The 22,144-nt window shown below is 32.9% G+C and overlaps 2 protein-coding genes and 1 pseudogene across 9 annotated transcripts in view; 1 reads left to right on the top strand and 2 right to left on the bottom strand.

Moving 5' to 3' along the window:
- Positions 1 to 22,144, bottom strand: part of Gcn5 (Gcn5 acetyltransferase) — a 60,234-nt gene that overhangs the window by 20,271 nt on the left and 17,819 nt on the right. Inside the window, exon 1 of one of the 2 annotated variants that reach the window (XM_074120401.1) lies at positions 874 to 924. The exons of the other annotated variant lie outside the window; for it this stretch is intronic. Within the exon in view, the coding sequence (XP_073976502.1) occupies positions 874 to 909 (36 nt within the window). The 5' untranslated portion in view covers positions 910 to 924. Of the gene's footprint in view, positions 1 to 873; positions 925 to 22,144 lie in introns of those variants that run through there. 2 annotated transcript variants of the gene reach the window in all.
- Positions 27 to 16,797, top strand: LOC141450218 (very long chain fatty acid elongase 4-like). Of its 7 annotated transcripts, none has more exons than XM_074120415.1 (9): positions 29 to 116; positions 10,142 to 10,293; positions 10,891 to 10,976; positions 11,785 to 11,972; positions 12,709 to 12,795; positions 13,150 to 13,206; positions 13,292 to 13,397; positions 15,981 to 16,111; positions 16,545 to 16,797. In XM_074120415.1, exons 3-9 carry the CDS (start codon positions 10,916 to 10,918, stop codon positions 16,734 to 16,736), a joined length of 822 nt encoding a protein of 273 aa, XP_073976516.1. In that variant the 5' UTR covers positions 29 to 116; positions 10,142 to 10,293; positions 10,891 to 10,915; the 3' UTR covers positions 16,737 to 16,797. The 7 variants fall into 7 exon arrangements, with proteins under 7 accessions (XP_073976521.1, XP_073976516.1, XP_073976519.1 ...); XM_074120418.1 differs by having other exon boundaries at positions 10,142 to 10,297; XM_074120417.1 differs by lacking the exon at positions 29 to 116 and adding an exon at positions 697 to 912.
- LOC141450568 (U2 spliceosomal RNA) lies at positions 20,291 to 20,444 on the bottom strand (annotated as a pseudogene).

The following is a 22,144-nucleotide window of genomic DNA, read 5'->3' as shown; positions in this document are numbered from 1 at the left end:
CAGCGATTAAATCAAGTAGAAAAATCTGCGTATTCCATCAGAAGTCTTGAACTAGTGCAGTTAACACAACTGTGTTCAACACATTTTTATTCTCTTCAAAATCATTAGTTTTAAAGGTAAGTTAAGTATTTGCACCTAACTTCAATATTTTTGTCTCGAGCGCAATATTACTCTTACACAGTGTTGCCAACTCTATAAAGTTCCAAAAAAAGGACACCCTAAAAAAATTAGGTACATTCAGGGCCGTCGACAGGATTTTGGGACCCTTGAATGTATATCATTCGTTTTCCTTTTTTTGTGTTTAGGTGTACATGCAGAGACTCCGATTCCGGACCCGGGGAAAAAGTCCCCTCTCCCCGTCTGTAATCTGGCCTGGGTACATTTACGTATATCTTACATACTTATTCATGAAAAGTTCATAATTACATCAATAACCTGTTGACCTATTCATGATCAGTTAGAACAGAAAAACAACACGCCAAATGAAGAAGTCTCGGAAGTCCAGAACTTAAATCAAAAATACAATAAAATAAATTAGATTTGTGTGAACAATATCTTAGAAAAGGACAAAAGGCGTCCTTTCCTAATTTAAGAAAGGACAAGGACAACCAGGTGTTAAAAAAGGACTGTCCTTTCCAAAAAAAAAGGGCAGTTGGCAACCCTACTCTTACACCAAATCAATAGATGTTACAATCATGCATAGATTTTTGATATTTTTTGGTGTGGAAACTCAAGTTTGATGATCTTTTGAATGTGGGGAAAATAACCTGGTATAAACACCGTTACGAACTTTTGTAATTAAAATTTTAAGTTTCAAAATAAAACATTTCTTTCAATTATTGAATTTTGAGAAATATCAGTAGCATAACCTACCTTTAGGCTCGAATGCTGAGACAAAAAATTAAACATCTGGTTAGTATTTCATAAATATCCAGACACAAAACTGTAACATTGCTAGAAAATAATAATAATAATAATAACAGGGGCTTTACGAAGGGGCAATACTCCAACTACAGTTGAGATCGTTCTCTCTTTAGAGTCTGTAGGTTATTTTTTTAGCTGTCGGTGAAGTGAGGAGCCAATCAAATTTAAACGTATTTTGAATAAGAAATTTTAAATAATGCTCCAAATAAACATATAAATAAATAAACAAATAAATAATAACTAAACCTGTATTTGATTGAAAATGGCGGCATTCCTATATATGTATGTACATATGTATTATGTACTGTATTTTAATATAATTCTATTCAATTTCAAACCTATCACATTTAAAATTCTTTTTGAAAAAATACCTTTAATAAATGAAATTTTCATTTGTTTCAATAAAATTGAAATTTACAATTTATTTTGGACAGGCTGAAGAGCCACAAAATTTGGATAAAAGGGCCGCGGCTTGCCGACCCCTGGTCTAGGCCGAAAAGTCGTCCATAGTTTCTAGACAATTATACCTCTTCTTGTAATTTTTGTTTGTTTGAGATTAAAGTGCTAGACGGAAAATACAAATTAATTCTTATTGAATTATTATTCTATTTTTGTGTTTATGTCATTACTTTAATTGAATAAGAAAAGATAAGTAAATACTTATCTTTTACATAAAAGACATAACAGAAACTATGTCTTTTACCACTAAATTGCTTCATAGAAAATGTTCACTCATTTCTAAAAACTGTTTCGCATGCATTCCTGACAGTAAAGTAAACAAAAGTAAATAATGTTCAATCGTCTACTAAATTAAAATTTTACAAGAGATCATTCTCAGTGCCTTGAGACAGTATGATCTCGACAATATCAGTGATGCCATGATCACTGTAGACTGTATCTGTATTTAATATTAGGAATATGATTTTCGGGTAACTTTTTTTGGGGAAGGGGGGAGAAATTTTACTTGGATAAAATTGAAGAATCACCACAGATTATTCCGGAAACATATCCAAGCTATGCCTCAAATACTCCAAAATTTTCGTGTAATGGACGAAGTTGCAAGAACTTGTATTGTTAACAAAGTGTTAAATTTTATTTTCTTTTGAATCACAATTTTGCAACAATTTTATTACATGCAAAAGGAGTGGCTGGCAGTGAAAGTAAAAAATAATATTCTATTAATTTAAACGGCTTGTTCGCTAGGTCAACCAGAGCAAAAACGTTCTAGGAAGTACTAGAAAATGAAAACCCCTGACACCAATCGCAAACAAATACAATTCTTGCTGTTGTTCTGAGCGCTTGTTTCGTTTGGTGTAAACCAAATCTTACATTACGCGCTAGCAAATCAAAAACATTTTTGTTTATGTAAATTAAAAAAAAAAATGAGTGAAAACAAAACTAAAACACAGAAAACAATAATAACACACATAATACTCTTAAGGGTTGAAATTAAATATAAATATAGTTTATTCACTTAATTCATAAGGTATAACACACATAAAACATAACATACATAAAGTGAGGAATGTCACTACCTGCACCTCTAAACAGTCATCCCTTCTCAAAAACCCTCTACAGGGTAGCCACTCAAATACCAAACATTTAAATTTACCTAAATCTAAATAATTTTTAGGGAATTTTGAGAACGGAAATTTTCTTTTGGAGGGGGGAGTCACTATAGTCTCGTAGTGCTTATTTAGCGTGCCTTTAAAACGTTGTTTAGAGTTTAGCCGACTCTAACTTTGTCTTTTTCTGCTTTAACATGCATGTACGTATGTGTGATTTATCATAATAATAACAAAAAAATATTATGAATGAACTGGCCAGCATAAGGGTCTGCGACATCTAATAAATTCTAAAAAATATTAATGAAAATTAATGCAGTAAAATTACTTAACTATTAATGAAGTATTAATGAAATGTTGGGTACTAGCTGATTTGTGTACCTTTTGGCGTTTAATCAACCCTTATACTTAACTTTTTAAACTGTAAGTTTTTGTTAAGATTTTTGTAACTTTTGGATAGATTTTCATTTTTGTCTATTTTGCTAAGTTACATATCTGCTTTACTGTTTTTTTTAAATTTGGAATAAGCAATTCTATCATTATAACTTGATAAGGTGTTAAGTAGGAACCGTAACTACCACTGGACAGATCTTTTTAAAGAATGATTATAGTTGTGGTCCCCAAACCATCCTCAATAACAATTTTTTTGAGAATGCTTTTTTATATAAAATAGGAAGGTATTTGTACGTATAAAGCAAATTTAAACTGCGATTTCAGACCTTCCTTTTAAGAGGAGTAAGAAAAATAAACAGGTCATTACAGTACTTCTCCCTAAAAGGCAAAGATTTTGAATCGAACGACAATTCATTAATGTAAATAGGTTCACCCATTGATAATTTTAACGATTGCAGTACTTCCTCTTAGTAGGTGCAAGAGCATGAAGGCACTTCACAGCCATGTCGAAGAGCTTTAATCACTTCTTCGTGCTAAATTTTATCAAAATCGGACTAAGCGTTATAGAAATATTGGAAATAATAGTTTTAGAAACGGCCTTTTTGGGAGGGACAAACTCCCCCCCTAAATGAGGCACAGCGTCGAGACTTTTAAAGTGCATATCTGTACAAAATTTCGATTCGAATGACACTTCATTCATAAAAATCAGTTCACGTGTCGATAATTTGAAACGATTGCTATACTTCCCCTTAACTAGTGTAAGAGCAGATCGTCGCTTTTATGTTACATAAGGGAGCCCCAACCCTATCATCCTACCAAATTTTATCAAAATCGGGCTAAGATTTACAGAGTAATTAGTAATAATAATTTTGGAGGAGGCCTTACATAAAGGGGGCTAACTCCTCTCCCATTCGGTGTACAGCGTCGAGACTCCCAAAAGGCACATCTACATAAAATTCCGAATCGAATGACACCTCATTCATGAAAATCGGTTCACGCGTTTAGGCGCTACGCAGTTTACAAAAAAGGCAACAATAACAACAACAACAACAACAATTTCTGAAAATGCCGTTTTTGCTCATTTTCGGCAATTTTTTTCTCGAAATTTATTAGATCTGGGTTGTTGCAAAAAAATTACAGTCATAAAGGAGGATTTGCTCTATATTTTAAAGGAAATTTGGGAATTTTATCTTTTATAGAAAAAGAGAAAAAAATTGTCAAAGTTGGGTGTTTTTCAACGTTACGCTTTTTCGTGCAGTTTTTGATGATCAACTCTTATACAACTGTCCTACCGGACAGTTTTAATTTTTATTATGTTCACAAACTTATGTAATAAATTTTATATAAAACGTTTTATCGTAGGTAATATAACAAAAATATTTCAAAATTTAGAAATAAGAAAGTGGGATAAATTTAAAATGAAAATAATTATAAAATTGTCCATTACTTCAATGGCTACCTAATGTAGAGTTACTGGATTGTTTAGCTATACATTTATGATTGGCACATTAAGACCAATGAACCTTAAAACGGAAGTTGTATGTAAAACAATTTTTTTTCTTGCACGTAATATTTAATAATGAATGTCATTTTGTAATTAGATTAGGTTAAAGTAGTAGTTTGTAGTCTCAGTTATAGTGTTGAGTTATGGGTCAACAGAACTGCGTTCTGTTTTAAAACATTCCAAATTGGATTATACTGCAAGCTTAGTATTTTCGATTTTAATTTATTAATTTTAATTATATAAGGTTAGTAAGAATGGAAACATTAATTTTTTTAACAAAATTACAATTTTTAAATTCTCAAAGCTTCTAGCAAAAAAGTAGCGATGTGTGTCCCAATTTCATTGGAAATACAATTTTTTGTGCACGATTTTTATGAAAGCTGAATAGAAGAACTCAACGTGGAACCACATTAAAATCGGTCAACTTGAAGTGCTTTCTTTTTACGAATGGATTTTTCTGTTGCCTCCCTCCAAATGGCTTTAATGCACCGTACTACGAGTATTTTACCCAGTTTTATTTGCTCAAATATTTTTCTAGAAATATCAGATTTTTATGGAACGTTTTTGGTAGGACTTGGTTCTGAGTGTAAGTTTATATTTTCGTTTTAAGTATCGTGCTGGTGTCGTTACAGAAAACTGGTCAAATTTGGGCTCTACATCACTCCCTAAATTATGTAGATCCACCTTGAATAATTTTAAAAACTATTTTTATATTAAAACTGTCCGGTAGGACAGTTGTATAAGGGTTGATCGTCAAAAACTGCACGAAAATAGTGTAACGTTGAAAAACACCCAACTTTGACAATTTTTTTCTCTTTTTCTACTAAAGATAAAATTCCCAAATTTTCTTTAAATTATAGGGCAAACCCTCCTTTATAACTGTAATTTTTTTGCAACATCTAATAGGGTTCGAGAAAAAAGTTGCCGAAAATGAGCAAAAACGGCTTTTTCAAAAAATGTTCTTGTTCTTGTTGTTGTTGTTGTTGTTGTTGTTGTTGTTGTTGTTGTTGTTGTTGCTCTTGTTACCTTTTTTGTAAACAACGTACAGCCTAAACGCGCGAACCGATTTTCATGAATGAGGTGTCATTCGATTCGGAATTTTATGTAGATGTGCCTTTTGGGGGGTCTCGACCCTGTACATCGAATGGGAGAGGAGTTAGCCCCCTTTATGTAAGACCCCCTCCAAAATTATTATTACTAATTACTCTGTAAATCTTGGCCCGATTTTGATAAAATTTGGTAGGATGATAGGGTTAGGGCTCCCCTACGTAACATTAAAGCGGCGATCAGCTCTTACACTTGTTAAGGGGAAGTATAGGAATCGTTTCAAATTATCGACACGTGAACTGATTTTCATGAATGAAATGTCATTCGAATCGAAATTTTGTACAGATTTGCACTTTAAAAGTCTCGACGCTGTGCCTCATAAGGAGGAGAGTTTGCCCCACCCAAATAAGGCCTTTTCTAAAACTATTATTACCAATATTTCTATAACGCTTAGTCCGATTTTGATAAAATTCAGCTCGAATAAGTGGTTAAAGCTCCTCTACATTGCTGATGCTCTTGCACCTACTAAGAGGAAGTACTGCAATCGTTTAAATTATCAATGAGTGAACCGATTTAATTCAATGAATTGTCGTTCGATTAAAAAATCTTTGCCTCTTTGCCTAGAAGTTCTGCAATCGCAGTTTATTTTTCTTACTCCTCTTAAAAGGAAGTAATGAAATCGCAGTTTAATTTTGCTATTCACGCACAAGTACCTTCCTATGTTATTCAAAACGCTTTTTCAAAAAAAGTTGTTACTGAGGATGGTTTGGGGGACCTTAACGATAATCATTCTTTAAAAAGATCTCTCTAGTGGTAGTTACGGTTCCGACTTACCATCTTATCAGGTTATAATGATAGAATTGCTTATTCCAAATTTAAAAAAATCTGTAAAGCAGATATGTAACTTTGTAAAATAGACAAAAAGGAAAATCTATCCAAAAGGTACAAAAATCTCTTTAACAAAAACTTACAGTTTAAAATGTTAAGTATAAGGGTTGATTAAACGCCAAAAGGTACACAAATCAGCAAGCACCCAACATTTCATTAATTCTTCATTAATATTTAAGTAATTTTACTGCATTAATATTCATTAATATTTTTTAGAATTTATTAGATGTCACAGACCCTTATGCTGGCCACTTCATTTATAATATTTTTTTGTTATAATTATGATAAATCACACATATGTAAATGCATGTTAAAGTAGAAAAAGACAAAGTTAGAGTAGGCTACTGTCTTGAATTCGTCTTACCGAAATATTCGAGAGCACAAATAACACAGAGTTAATAACAAGTAGATTATTCAACAACAATTATTGATTTCTCAATTGTAATTTAATTTAGTCCCCCTAATTTTACTTATAGTAAAATACTGGAATAATTAGCTGTCCTAAAAATATACATATCTTATTTACTTTATATTACATATTACATTTTTTTTTATAAAAAAAAGTTTTGAATTTTTTAGCCTCATAATTTTTTTTTATTTTTTATAACGTTTTTCTTTTTATCCTGTATTTAATAGTTTGATTATTATAAATAACTACATATTACAGTCAATCTACAGTGCTACTTGAACAAATATTTTGTAGACGAAAATGGCCAGCATAAGGGTCTGTGACATCTAATAAATTCTAAAAAATATTAATGAATATTAATGCAGTAAAATTACTTAAATATTAATGAAGAATTAATGAAATGTTGGGTGCTTGCTGATTTGTGTACCTTTTGGCGTTTAATCAATCCTTATACTTAACATTTTAAACTGTAAGTTTTTGTTAAAGAGTAAATAGTACAGATACAGGGAAAGAAATGAACATTGCTGGGCGTTTTTCAACATTACGTTTTTCGTGCAGTTTTTGACTGAAATAACCTATACAGTTTCAAAAATTTGAACAGCTGATTCACAGCTGCAACTTCCTCCTAAAAAAATTATGAGTTTATTTCTTTCTACTACAAATGATCGTGCAGATTTTCATAGATCTATTACTTTTTCCCTCGAAATTTTCGCTCGAGAGTTTTGAGTGTGAATAAGTATTGCTTTAAAATGTCACTTAAGTGTCATGTGAAACGCTAATACGCGTGTAATATCTATTTGTGTAATTTAAGATTGCTTTTGATTATTTATGTCCTTTTAACTGAGAATTATATCAACAACTTCTACCGTTCGTTGAGAATGAAAATGAAATTTTACTTTAGAGAATCGTGTTTAAAAATAGAAAAATATTAAAACTGAAAACCTCCATTCATTAACGGCATGGTTTCCATGTTTTGTGGGCGTGGTCAATGCAGCATTCTCATTGGCCAGCTTACACGCCTACATACTTACACTTTCACTTCTTTACTCTTTAATTGGCCAGTTCTTTATTGCTAATTTTTTTAAATGAAAAGTAAAGTTTTGTATTTTTTACTGATTTTTCACCCGTAGGTATTTGATAAATTTTTAAATTATATAATAAAATTTAGATGAATAAAAATAAATAATTGAGCAATCTATTACACACTATTGAACGCTTGTTTATTAACGTAGTGTGCAAGGAAGAGTTGTAAGGCAATCCCAGAAAATACAGGACAACAAACCTTTTCAGCATATGAAATCGACTTCGCTTTAGGGGAGGGAGAGAAGCTACCAGCTTATATGACGTTTCGGTTATCTCATATTCCTTTTATCTCTGATAGTCCAATATCGAATTGTGCTCCCTCTCAATGTTTCATCTGTGGCAGAGCCCTAAGAATTCGGCGACCTTTTTAAACATTAATTAGAAAATTGTTGTTTAATTACCACATAAAACTAACACATTATAAAACAACTACCAACAGTGTTTGACGTACTTGGAAGCTACTTGGAAATTTCCGTTAAGTCGGGCTGAAAAATAATTTTCATAATTACATAGGCTGGAACAGATTTTTTTTTCTTTTCTTTACTTACTTTATCTACAAATTAAGAGGGAATATGACATTTCCGTCATATTTGTTGATAGCCAGGTTTCACCGGAAATAAACGTCTTGTGGTTCCTTAAATTTGTGTATAAATTTGAACATTGTAGCTCAAAAATGTTTTCGCCATCTCCAAGGAAACAACAGTAACTATGGAAAGTAGGGCATGGAATTATTCCAACCTAAATTATCAATTTAAAGAATTGTTTCTTCTTTTTTAAGATTTTATTGATAATAAATCCAATGATATTATGCACTTGTAGTTCGACAACTTTTGTTTATATTAAATTCAAAAACAGGGGCTCCTCCAGAACAGGAAAAGGGTATAAAATGGATGAGAGTGCTACGTCTAAAATGTTGACACTATTTCAGTTACGTAGAGTTCGGCGAGATAACCATATATCCAGCTTACGGCGGCTGGATGGTTCGTTGAATAAGATGTTAGGACCATTCTGAGCGCCTAATACTGGAGAGTAGCCGTACAAGATCAAATCCTCTACCAATAAGGCTATTATATTAGTGGAAGCTAGCTTCGAGAATAGCCAAGGGTACGCCCCTTCTAGAAAAAAAACCTTACGCTTTCAAGTTTTACCTAATCTTAAAGTCCTAAAAAGTCTAATCAGGACTGGAGTAGTACTCTGATCAGTGGTAATGCTAATAGAAGCTTTGGGATACCCTAGGATTGCAATACAATAGAAGCTTTGGATTACTCTAGGACTGTATTACAATAGAAGCTTTGGATTACCCAGGATTGCAATACAGTAGAAGCTTTGGATTACCCTAGGATTGCAATACAATAGAAGCTTTGGATTACCCTAGGATTGTATTACAATAGAAGTTTTGGATTACCCCAGGATTGCAATACAGTAGAAGCTTTGGATCACCCTAGGATTGCAATACAATAGAAGCTTTGGATTACTCTAGGATTGTATTACATTAGAAGCTTTGAATTACTCAAGGACTGTATTACAATAGAAGTTTTGGATTACCCCAGAATTGCAATACAGTAGAAGCTTTGGATTACCCTAGGATTGCAATACAATAGAAGCTTTGGATTACCCTAGGAATGTATTACAATAGAAGCTTTGGATTACTCTAGGACTGTATTACAATAGAAGCTTTGGATTACCCCAGGATTGCAATACAGTAGAAGCTTTGGATTACCCTAGGATTGCAATACAATAGAAGCTTTGGATTACCCTAGGATTGTATTACAATAGAAGCTTTGGGTTCGCTTTCTGGCAAATCTCCAGGGTGCCTACTTACAGTAAAACTTTAGAATCATTCCCAGCCCACTAGCGCGGACTGGAGGATTGGCCCTTTTACCCTTTCTATCCAACTTGAAAACCTAGTGGTTGTAACCATTATTCAACCTCTACTTACGTTAACTATGGAGAAAAAAACTTTAATATTAGGGCAGTTGCAAAATCATTTATACGGGCCAAAATAAAGTCAAAACTAATCTTCAAATATACTAAATAAATTTTATTAAAGCTAGAAAATGTCCGAAGAACGTGATTAAGACATTTAGACGGAGGTAGCGAGAGCTCATGAATATTTCAACACAGAAATTCTTTTCAATTATTTATAATCTCATTGTCGCTAAACAATCACTCGTTATCCACTCTGAATTTACACGGTCCAATCGTTCTTTTTATTACTATTCAAGTTTCTTGAATATGCTTCATTGTCAATATATTGCTAATTTTTGGCCAATGTTTTGTAGAATTTGGTTGATTTTAATGTCAAATTAAAATCATGTTTTTTTTTAGGACCTACTAAAAGAAATTTAAAGAAACAGTCCTACGTCTATAGCCCAATGCCAAAAGAAACGCTCACTTTCCTCAAACGCTAACTGTAAAGACTAGAGCTACGGAGATATTCAGATACATGAACAGAAGTTTAAGGCGCTGAAAAAACTGCAGTAGGTAACCAATTTCAAATCTGTAGGCAGGATAATAATATTTCTATTTCATTTATTAAATAACGTTTGGGTCTGGCTTCCCACTGCTGCCTAAAGGACCATCCTCTGGAGTTATCTCATACCACAACCTCACGACGGCAACGCTATCCAACAGACTGTGGAAAAAAAAAATTCATTCTCCTTCCTACGCAAACTAAAACTGTTTCCAGAACCTATTGCTCCCAGTAAAGGCGCCAGTCTTCAGATTAACTACAGAGTCTTCTCAGTTCTAATATTCAGCAGATCGGGCGTAAGCTTTTACTGTATAATCGAATAGTACTTCAGGTTAATCTTACCTTGGACGAAAATATCTTCTGAGCCAATAGGGCACACACACAACCAGATACATGAGGAATCTGCAGCCTTTAGGCTAATCAAAATAACCAATTAAAGAGGGAATTTGAAAACAATAAGTTTTTTTTTAAAGAAGTAACGAGAACATTTCTCTCTCACGTTTCCTCTCGTTTTATTGTCCTTAGCAACATAAATCTGATAGCTGGTAAACATCACATCAATATCATGACATTCAAATTATCGTGATTTTCTGTTTGTTTCTAGGTACAAGTAACTACACTAGTGAACGATGATACAATTACTGACAGCATTAGGTGATTTATATCATTACTTAAATGTGGAGCTTGCAGGTAAACTCGTAATTTATATTACTATTATTATTTTTGATTGGTGCTTCTGCACTGCAAACCGAATATGCCTCTACGTTGTAACAGCATCTTTTTCCGTAGGGATATTTTCTTAAGAATTCTGTTCATTCGTGTGTTCAATTGTTGCATGTAAAATTTCTGACTTAATATTAATTAGGTCACGCCCTCTGTAGTTCACGAACACAATCTTAATACTACTTTTAAAATACATAAAAATATTCACCATGTCAAAACAAGAAAAAACGGAGGTTTCTTTTTTAGTAAAAGTATTACTAAACTCATTAAATGCAAAATGGTTCTCAAAATGCAGTATAAATTCTAGCCTTTCTTGGATTCTCTTAGAGTAATCACGAAGTACCACTTATATTCTGTATTCAAAATAGAGAACCTCAGATCCTCTTTGGTGGACATTTGTTTTGCCAAAGAGAAATGTAGAATAACCTAACTACATCAAGAAAGGTGTACTTATTTCTGTAGTGCTCTATGAATAATAATGACTGTCGTTTCCAAACGCCGATTAGTTTGTACAAAATGCCGGAACAAGTTTTCTTGAACGATGCTTTCAGCAAGATATCTTCTAAAGCTGAAAATCGCTTCTAGAATTAAAAATGGCGAACTGGTTATATTATTTAATCGTATTAACCTACTCTAGATTTTGTTATATTCTTTGCAACCTTTCTAGTGTAACCTCCTCCTTTGGTTACATTAAACCGAAAACGTTGCGTGTTCATTTCTCTTCTTGTCTACTTTTTTATCAATAATAATTAAATATTTTGTTTACATTCTACAGATCCCAGGACTAAGGATTATTACATAACCTCACCAATTTTAGTGCTGTCGATATTAATACTGTATCATTATTTTGTAAGAAATATCGGCCCTAAGTTAATGCAAAATCGAGAAGCATTCAATTTGAAACCTGTGATATTCTACTATAATATTTTACAAATCTTGGTCTGTTTGTATCTCTTCTGCAAGGTAATAATTTTTATAATTTATATTTTTATTTTTTTCATTTCACTTTGTCAAACTGTTTTCTATAAAAACTAAGTAACTAACCTTTAAATAAGAGGTATGACATCTCTTTCATCTATTCTGGCATGGATGTGACTGCAATTTTAGGAGCCAAAGGTGGTTCAGGAGCGTTTCCTATCTATCAGAAGGACACCTGGCTTGCAAGCTCAAAGAAGGAAGGCTTTTTGCCAAACCAGGAAGCGATAGGCTGTTCTGACTTTATACAGATTAAAGAAAAAAAGCTTTTAAACCAAACATTATTTTAATTTTTCTCATTATTGGGAAGCGGAAGTGTTGCAATCATGCCAAATCTACTAAATTGCGTCTTTAACTTAACGATTTTCAATAAAATTTGTCTAGATAATTTGAAGACTTTTCAATTTCACTTTTCAGTTATAAGTCGAATAGGTGTGATGCAGTTTATTTTGAAATATTTTCTAGAAAACCATAATTCCGCTGTATTTCTTTTAATACATTCACTTTAATGTTTATCTAAGCTAAAATTCTTTTTTGTATATTTGGTAAGCTTGTAAATAATTTGTTTATACGGATTTGTTACCCGTAATGCTTGCCACCATTGCATGGCCCTGTAGCATGCATTTCTTACTAGAGTATAACACATTCTGACTAAATCCTTGTATCTCTATTGTAAGCTATTTTAATTAAATAACTTATTTGAATCAAGTTTATTTTTATTTAGGGTAGCAAATTAATATTTGGCTGGAATAGACGATTTAGCTGGCTGTGCGAACCGGTGGAGTGGGAGGACACGCCTTATAGCCAAGAGGTCAGGTAAAAGATTTAATTTTAACAATCTTTATTTTCTGCAAATAGGCTGATTAAGAGAAGAGACTCTTCCAATTGAGACATCGTCGGAATTATTAATTTGGTGACCTGTGACAGAGAATGAAGTTTGAAAATAGTAAGACTTAGATAAAAACTTAGATATGTGTACCATAACTATCCATATCGCTATCGTGTCTATTTATTCTGGAGAAGGCTATAGTTTTTCTTTTTAACGGGCGTTTAGTCGATAACAGCCCCGGCCGGGGATTTGATCTATTATTTGGATCTGACAACTTCAATGCATTTAACTTGGTTTACCTTTCTTGTCTGTAATCTAGGATGATCTTGTTTTCAGACGATCCGCCTCATTTGGATGTACACAACTACCAAGCTGGTCGATCTCTTGGACACAGTAACTTTTTGCATATTAAATTTTGTGTTAAAAAACAAAGAAAAAGAAGTTTTAGTTCTGAAATGTGTATTGATATTTTTTGCAGGTATTCTTCGTCTTGAGGAAGAAAAATAACAAAGTGTCATTTTTGCATTTGTACCATCACACAGGGATGGTGTTACTCACCTGGAGTTGTATCAAATGGTTGCCAGGTGAAGTAAACTGTGTTTGTGTTCTTTAAGTAGGTAAACCTCTCTTATTTCCCACCTCATCAGACAGATTTTAACTTGCTTTCATTCCTGGGAGAATCTCCTATCGATGTTTTATCGATCTTAACCAAGATCTCTCTTGCTGTCTCTTATCCCGCTCAAAAAAAGTTTCCGGACTGTAAAGAGGAATCGATAGATGTTACATCAAAATTACTAATTCAATTATATATTTGTTAATAAATATAACAAATGAAATCTTTATAGAATTGAACTCCAGTTTTGCAACTTAATAGAAAGAAACTTATTTGTTGTAAACACAAAGCCTTTTTCAGGTTGAAGTCATATTTTGTTCTCATTACCTATTTTAGACATTATTCATATTTTCACTCATAGCTCATAAGTACTTAAGGCCAATGTCAACATCTAAAATGATGCCCGAAGCCTTTGGACCTTTGTTCTGTCGACCTTCGAACCTCAGTGGACGGTTAGAGGCTTTTTGGAATAGAAAATTCCGAAGGGAGCTTTATTTGAAGTAGGGATACTCAGCTTACAAGATTACCACGCTACGAACGCGTGGCTCATTCCTTCGCTCGTATTTGACCTACCCGATGACATTGTTACCTTGATATCATGACAAAAAGTAAAGGATAATATTTCGCCTAATTATTGCTCTAAAAAATGTTTAACCGTCAATTCTGATTATCATTTTACTTTATCGTAAAGGCGATCTTAACAGATTACAAATTGTATTAGAAGGGCGGTTCCACCAAAAAGTGGAAGGAACGCGGGCAATCCAAAATGCCCATTGTTCCCCGCCCAGCCCTCATCTCATCAGAGATACCGGGGCTTTAGAACAACAGATCCGGCTAAAGATTTCCAGATGCTAATATAATAAACTAATAAAGTAGCAACAGGACACTAGGGAGCATGGCGACCTAATCGCCCAGTGCACTGAATAAGCCTAGAAAGTTCCGGTAAAGATTACCAGATGCCACAATCTCCGGTAGGGAAACATTTGACCTGCCGAAGACGAGAAGTCTAGTTGTAGAGGCGATCTTACCCCCCCACCCACAAACGATATTTTATCTTTCCTTTCACAAGACGTGAAAAGTTAATACAAATTAGTGCTGCACGAGAAACGAGACAAGTCTCGGTCGAGACCGAGACGAGACTTGAGCAACCGAGACCGAGACCGAGACATGATATATATCTCGTCGAGAAATCTCGATCTCGTCTCGGTTTTTCAAATTAATTTTTAGCTACAAAATTATAAAACTGTGTTCTTTATTAATAAATAATCATTACGGGTATTGAATTAATTATTAAAAGATACGATTTTATTATATATGTTCAATATTACTACATCTATTTGACTTTGAATTACATAAGTAAAGTAAGCAAAGTAAAGTAATCGCCTATTTTTTCAGGCGGGGCTTTACGTCCAACTACCAATTAGGTGTCGCGGACGGAGGCGACTAGCAAACATACTTTACTGTAAATTTCTCATATAAGCCATTAAATAAAATCCAAGGCCTAAGACCGGGAATCGAACCCAGTACCACAATACACATTAGCTTCGCAGGTCTCGCACCGCTCGGCTACCGTGGCGGCCCCTTTCGAATTACATAATTTTTACATAAATTCACTAAATTTCACTATTCATATCATTCATTCATTCAATTTCATAAATTTCACTATTAATAATCTAATACTTTGAACTTTGATATTATTTGAATTATATTTTAGAATTTTGGAATTAGTGAATTTGAAAAAAAAAGACTATCTATGCACCTAAAAAATATTGCCACAAATTTTCGTTTTTAAGATACTCTTTGCCCAAGCATTGATACATAAAAGAGCTTTTACTGAGTCAGAAGTTAGAGAAGATCTTCTATTGGTCATTATCATCGCAGCTTGCGAAAATAATCTTTCAGATGGCACTGAAGTTGCACAGATACTAAAAATATCTTTCGCCATTCTAGACAAATTTTTGAAGGAATTCTCAAGTGTTTTCCACCATTCTAAAATGTCAACGTCTACTGGTGCTTGGTCTAATTTGGTGTAATTAATTATTTCTGTCTTCCATGCTTCGGTGATATTTGCTGATTTTTGAGCAAATGGTACAAAAATATTGATGCAGTCGTCGTCGTCGTCAAAAGGTGAATCATCAGATTCTTTATCTTCACCAACAGCCATAACTAATGGAGCGGGAAGTTTGTTGGGAGGTGTATTTTTTATTTCACCAATCGACTTGTTATAGCAGGCAGATATGTTATTTGGGTCTTTCATTTGGCGCTGTCTTCTTTTACACACATTTTCATTACCAATATATAAATTAAAATAATTATTAGAAAATAATAACATTTTTTGAAAAGATTATTAATAGCAAACCACTTTTAATACTTAAACAAAAATTCAAAAAACCGAGACCGAGATCGAGACTGCATAAAGTCTCGCCTCGTCTCGGTCTCGTGCAGCACTAATACAAATTAATGGAAAGTTTTTAATTTAAGAAAACAACAATATTTTTTGATTTCCCAAACAAATATATTGAAAATAAGTAATAAATAATGTATATATTTTAAGGTGGCCATGATTTATTTATTGGATACATAAATCTATTTGTCCATACATTCATGTACCTGTACTACACTCTGGCGTTGACAGATTCCAGAAAATACATATGGATGAAAAAGTACATCACCCAGCTGCAGATGGTTAGTAATGTTGTATGTGTTGTGAACCTCTTCGATCTTCAAATTCTGTTGGGTGTCTCTCTCCATTCACCAAACATTTAGAAACACAATCCCCAAAGTAGATAGGCACGAAAATCAAAAGACATGGACTTCACATAACTGCAAGTCCCATTTTGTTAATGTTCGTACTAGATTGACTGCATCATCTTGTGTATACTGAGCAAACTTTGAAGCATTTGCAAGAACTCATATATTAACAAAATATTTAAAATCGCCAAAATCAAATTATATAATTTCTAAACATGCATTTCCATTAGGTCACAATTTTCAGAGAGTTACACAATTGCTTTGTACTTTCCCTAACAAACCTAGAAAGAAAGCGCACTTTTCACCAGAACTATAAATAATTGTAACATCGCCTAACAAATGTTTCACATAAACTTTTTATTTTCAGATTCAATTTTTTTTAAATATCCTACACTCGGGCATCATCCTGTTCCAGCCGAACTGTGGTTACCCAAAATGGACTACAATAGTCATGATTCCGCAGAATACATTCATGCTTTTCTTATTCTTCGACTTCTACCGGAAGGAATATTTGAGGAAGAAGCCGGAAGAGAGTGGAAATCACCACCATGTTGAATAATTTAACATGAATAGGAGAGAAAACTAATAAAAATGACCAAAATTAAATTAAAAAAAAAAAACTTGATGCCCTTAACCTTGAAAAATTTACAATGTTTTCCATATAATTTCTGATTTTGGAATAAAAGCAAGCTCTCTAAGTTTTGATCGTAAAAAAAAATAAAATAAAAAAAGAACTGAAAACTATAATTAGAATTTACCTTAGTTTTAAGAATGATAAGTCCTCGTATGTTACATTCTAAACTGTTATATTTGGAATCTTCACAAAATAGGTTTAGCCAAAATAATATAATTTTTGTTAAGCTAACAATAACTATAAAATGTAGTAGTAGTGAATATTAGCAGGCTAAGTTAATCTGACGCAAACAGTAACACGACTTTTTCTAACTATTCTAAAGGTTATAATAACCTTACTCGTTTTTTTTTTACGAACTTCAATTTTCCTATATTTCGGCATTTTAGGTTATAAGATAAACTTTGTAAAGTTTAGCCATATTCTAAGAATTTTAGTAATTTCAAGTTAATAAGTGTTCCTAATTTACAGGAACCGAGTTTAGTTTTATTTTAAAATTTCTGTATTTTGCTGTCGTAGTAATTTTATTCTAATAAACATTGGTACAAAAGAATGTAAATTTTATATTTGTTGCGTTATTTTATTTACGATTTTTACAAATATACAAATAAATATCAGAGAAAGTCGTGTTAATGTGAGGCATATCCTCCAAACTTTTTGAGCTCCATTCCTCGAATCACTAACACTAAAGGAGGAATAACTAGGATAACGGAACCTCACGATTGGTACACTTGTTTATTCGACATGTTTTTTCACAGCTGGCATGCTCTCCCACAACTTTTTTTGTTGTTGCTTGTATTGACACTTTTACCTGCTATAAAGTTGTAAAGTTCAAGAAACTCCCAAGTCATTTTACTTTCCCAAGTTGAGTTTTTCCACGATTTATTAATATACTCATCAGTAAATATACAATGTTGTGGTTTTTCAGTTTAGTATTCAATGTTCATCACTTTCCATTTCATGTCATAAATATCGAGCGATATTCAGTTCGATTAGGTCGATTTTCAGGTTTTACATCGATTATACTGCCTTCGTTATTTTTATTTTTTTTTCACATTAAAATCAGATATAGTCCACGGTATGTGTAAACATTATCGATAAAAATGAGTGAGTAAATAAAGAATAGTGGTTAGTTCAACTTGGCGTTTATTATTATAGTTCTTGGAGTATTTGGAGTTTGTCAAACCAGCATATTAAACAACTTGATGTTATGGTTTAACTACCACAATCTCCGCTACTTACATCCTTGTCGAAACGATTCTGGCTTAGATAAGTACACTTTTTCAACACCAATATCTAAAGCTCAAAATTTAACTTTGTAATTTTGTACACTCTCTTTTATTTTTTGTTATTCGTTAATTTTAAATAATTTTTCTTACTATTTATAATGCTAGTTTTTAGTATTAACATTAGAACTACATGTTAAAGATATTTCCATTATACAAAGTACAATTAGTTAGCCAAAAGAATTTATAAAACTGTAAGAAAAATTAGATTAAATATATTTGAAGACATAATAATGTTTGAATCGATTCATTTTTCACTAGATTTACTTTTTTTTTGTTTTTTAAGAATATTTTCCCCCGGAAGTGAGATTGAAATATATTGAAGCGATCTTTTAATTTCCTTTTTTCCCTAAAATTGCTTCAACATATTAACCCTGGGAATTTTCAGGCAATTTTTAGAGTCTCTCTCAATTCAAAAAGAGAAGTCTTAGAAATTAGGACGATTACAGTATGGATATGATTTTTTTTTGGCCAAAATCTACGAACTGGCAGGGAAAACTCCAACTGTTTGCATTCCGATTCTGGAAGAGGTTGTCCAGATGGAACAAAATGCTTTGTAGATTATTATCTTCGCTGCAGAAGAAAGCGCCTGTCTAAAATATTCTTGGCGAAAATAGCTCAGTTGATACCAGATTAACCTACAATAACTTCTTATATCGCTAAATCATGGACCCATTACAGTAATGCCACTTGCATCTTGTTTAGATTAAATAATAAACAGTCTAGAAGTAAATATTACTTAGAAATTCTCAAACATCTTTTACCGAGGGACCTCCTCGGCCAGTTGGCCTAAGGTCCTTACTGATCGATGTTCGATTCATTTCAAATCGATCTACTAATTTATCGAATAAGTTATTCAGTTGAAAATGGCGTTCTAAAATTTTTATTTCACCCAATTAATATTGCATTCAGGGTAATTAATGCAATTATGTAATTTTCTTTGTGCTCATATTGTAATGACGTGGTCTAAAGCTGAACTCTAAATACAGCTTCAATGACAATTTTATTTACATAGTTCAAGGATTGACATATTGATCTGACAAAAGGATATTTATTATTGATTTAGTTTGAATCCGATTAAGGTGATTTAGGGGTGTAAACGGTGCAGTTTGATTGATTTGAATTAATTACGTTTCACAAATCCAAAGCGATTCAAGGACAAATCGTTTCTCGTTACATTGCTCACCACGTGAACTGCAGAGAGGTTAATATTATTTACAAAAAAAAAAAAAAAAAATGGTCTTAGTAGAAATTTAGCTGGAATCAAGGTGACAATTATGTTCAAGAAAATATTTTTAAGGGAATTTAAGGCATTACAATCAAGATAAAGCCCTTGAAGTGTAAAAAAGGTTGCAGCATAACCTGGAGCTCCTTGTGCAGCAGAAGAGAAAGGTAACTAATATGAAGAGCATGCGCACAGTTATTACAGAATATGGGGTAAGGATTAGCTTAGTGGTTAGTCTTGTGGACTTTGGAGTCCTGCAGTCTCTTACACTCGCTGACTCGTTCATGGGTAGTGTTTTCTGACTCGAGAGAGCATTCTCAGTCACAATGAGGGAGAATTTTCAGTCACTTTTCTCTGATAATGAGGCAACTTAAATTAAAATTTTAATAATAGATATGCTAGTTTAAGTGATTAAATAACTACAATAACTGTAACCTCAACTTGTTTTCTGGCCGTTTTGGATTTCCTTTTTCCTGGCTCACTAAATAGAAAGAAATAAATCTAAAAGATGTATAACATTTGCAACACTGCTAGCGTAACCAGGCCGCATCCCCGATGTGCTTAACAATAACCAATAAAAAAGAAGAAGGTGTAATAACACATAGACTTCTTAGCAGTTCTGCCCTATTAACCCACATTTCACGGCAAATTTTCCCAGTTAACTGTACAAGAAGACACGGCGGTCCAGGTTGTAGTATCAACATCGTACTCTGGTAGGTGGAAATGTCCACACAATGGCGGGTACCGTTGGCCGTTGAAGAAAGATGGACACATTCCTGGCTGTCGAGCGATTAAAGCCGGCCACTGTTTGGGAGTCTCACAAAATCTGCTAAGGCTGTATCCCACAGACTGCTAGGAGAGTTATCTTGTCTCTTAAGATGACCAATTTTAAACTTTTATGTTTGGAACTCAGGTTTGTTGGAGTGTAGATCTCGATTTATTAATTTATTTTTTTAAATATTTACCGAACGGATGATTACCCTCATCAACGGTCCTGATGAAAATCCAAGAAGAACAAGAAGGAAAGGTCTTCAAGTAAAAAGCTCAAATGTATTCATTTTAAACCATTTTATGCAGCTTTACAGATACTACACTTTGATCTTAGCCAAAAAGCCGAGAAGCGATATTTATCTTATTTTTTTATTTATATTTTTGATTTGTTGACGGTTAACGTTTTTCTTTTCTTTTTTGTACTTGGAATTTTTTGTTTTAAATTTTTATTTTAATACATAAATGTATTTTTTGTAAACAAGATATACTACTGTGATATCTTAACATTGATATTTTTGTATAGATATTCAACAGATGATTGCATTTTTATTTCTTTTACATAATATAATTTAAAATAACTCTGTAAGATCTCCAAACTATGCATATAAGGCAATTGCCTTAAAACTAATAAAGATTGATTGATTTTATGCTGCTTTACTATCACGAACTCATCAAGCATAATTCTGGCTATTGGATATTAATCATTGCCAGTGTCCGTAATGCTTACTTTGACGGCTAGATATTAAGACGATATGAAGGCCTACATTATCTGAAATAGCCTATTCGGCTAGGAAATGTGGGATACAAAAGCCAAGCCATTGCGCGCCTAATTTAAAATATTTAAACTAGCAGTAAGGCAATTACAGTTAACTGTACGTAATTACTGGATAATTGCTAAAAGCCTGAATAAACTTTACGAAAAACTTATTTTTCGTTGAAATTAAATTGATTAGAAATTAGAGGTAATTTTTAAATTTGCATAGGTTTACGACTTTGTATTCCCGTGCATGGATAAACAATACTATCAGCTGTGTTGGCAGTCTTAAGCAGTTTAATTCCGTTCGTGAATACGTTCATGCAGAGAATTCTCAAACTTACTTTAATTTAATTTTTACTCTTGGTTTTTATGTATACTGTTTGATAGAAACATTTAGTCATAAACCACCAATCCGGAAGTTAAATTCCATCGATATTCTTTGAACATCGAATATCGATTTCACTTTTACCTGAAACATTTCCTCTTTTGGTACTAATGTTAATCCAACTAACTATAGACGGAGAAGACTTTTCGGCTGCTTTATGAGAGAAAATTGAATGAAGAAAAGGATTAAGTTTGATTGCCGAGCAAGTCATGGATGGACCTGCTTTAGTCCTGGCCAAATCATAAATATTCCCTAGATACTTGCGAGTATAATGTCCATTATTTGTATTTGTAAACCTTAAAGTTTGATATTTAGGAAAATCTAGATTAGAATTTGAGGTAATAATCTGGTTACAATGAATGTAAAAAGGCTGTCGTGTGATTGGTCATTGCTGATTGCAAATTTGGAGTTCTGACTTCAATCTCCCAGGTGATTAACAATGCTAATAATCGCCTTCATTGGCAAGGTTTCATTAGTGTTTCTTTCAACATATCAAATTTGGTATTTAAATTTTATTAGCCAATAAAGAATAGTGTTTTAATAATTTCAATGTAATTTCTAATAGTTATTGCGTAGAATAATTATTAGTAACACTCCTACGACATTTTTTTTTTGCGAAATTCTGACATAGTTTTGAAGTGGAATTTTCTACCAAATTGATTCATCAACCTCTTATGATTGTTGGGATTCCGAAACTGGTTTGGGATACAATAATCATGCACGCCAAGATGGAGAAAAGCAGCAAAAATATATTTAAGCCAAAATAAATGAAATTCTCCAAGGATATAAGACATAAATGAAGGAGTCAACAAGAGAAACAGAACTGTGACGATATGTTGGACTGACAACACGCCAACCCACTGTTTACTAATGAGGAACAGTATGGACATCACAGAGCAGATGTGGGGATCC

The sequence above is a fragment of the Rhodnius prolixus genome, unplaced genomic scaffold, assembly GCF_049639745.1.
Source record: "Rhodnius prolixus isolate KJV_2025 unplaced genomic scaffold, Rpr scaffold_2, whole genome shotgun sequence".
Taxonomy (NCBI): domain Eukaryota; kingdom Metazoa; phylum Arthropoda; class Insecta; order Hemiptera; family Reduviidae; genus Rhodnius; species Rhodnius prolixus.
Note: the sequence above shows the minus strand (reverse complement) of the source record. Positions and strands in the feature narration are given on the sequence as shown.

Coding starts and splice junctions, on each gene's coding strand:
- LOC141450218 (XM_074120420.1), top strand. CDS start 10,916: ATGATACAATTACTGACAGCATTAGGTGATTTATATCATTACTTAAAT. Junction 10,977..11,784: donor CTTAAATGTGGAGCTTGCAG/GTAAACTCGTAA, acceptor TACATTCTACAG/ATCCCAGGACTAAGGATTAT. Junction 16,112..16,544: donor ACATCACCCAGCTGCAGATG/GTTAGTAATGTT, acceptor TTTTATTTTCAG/ATTCAATTTTTTTTAAATAT.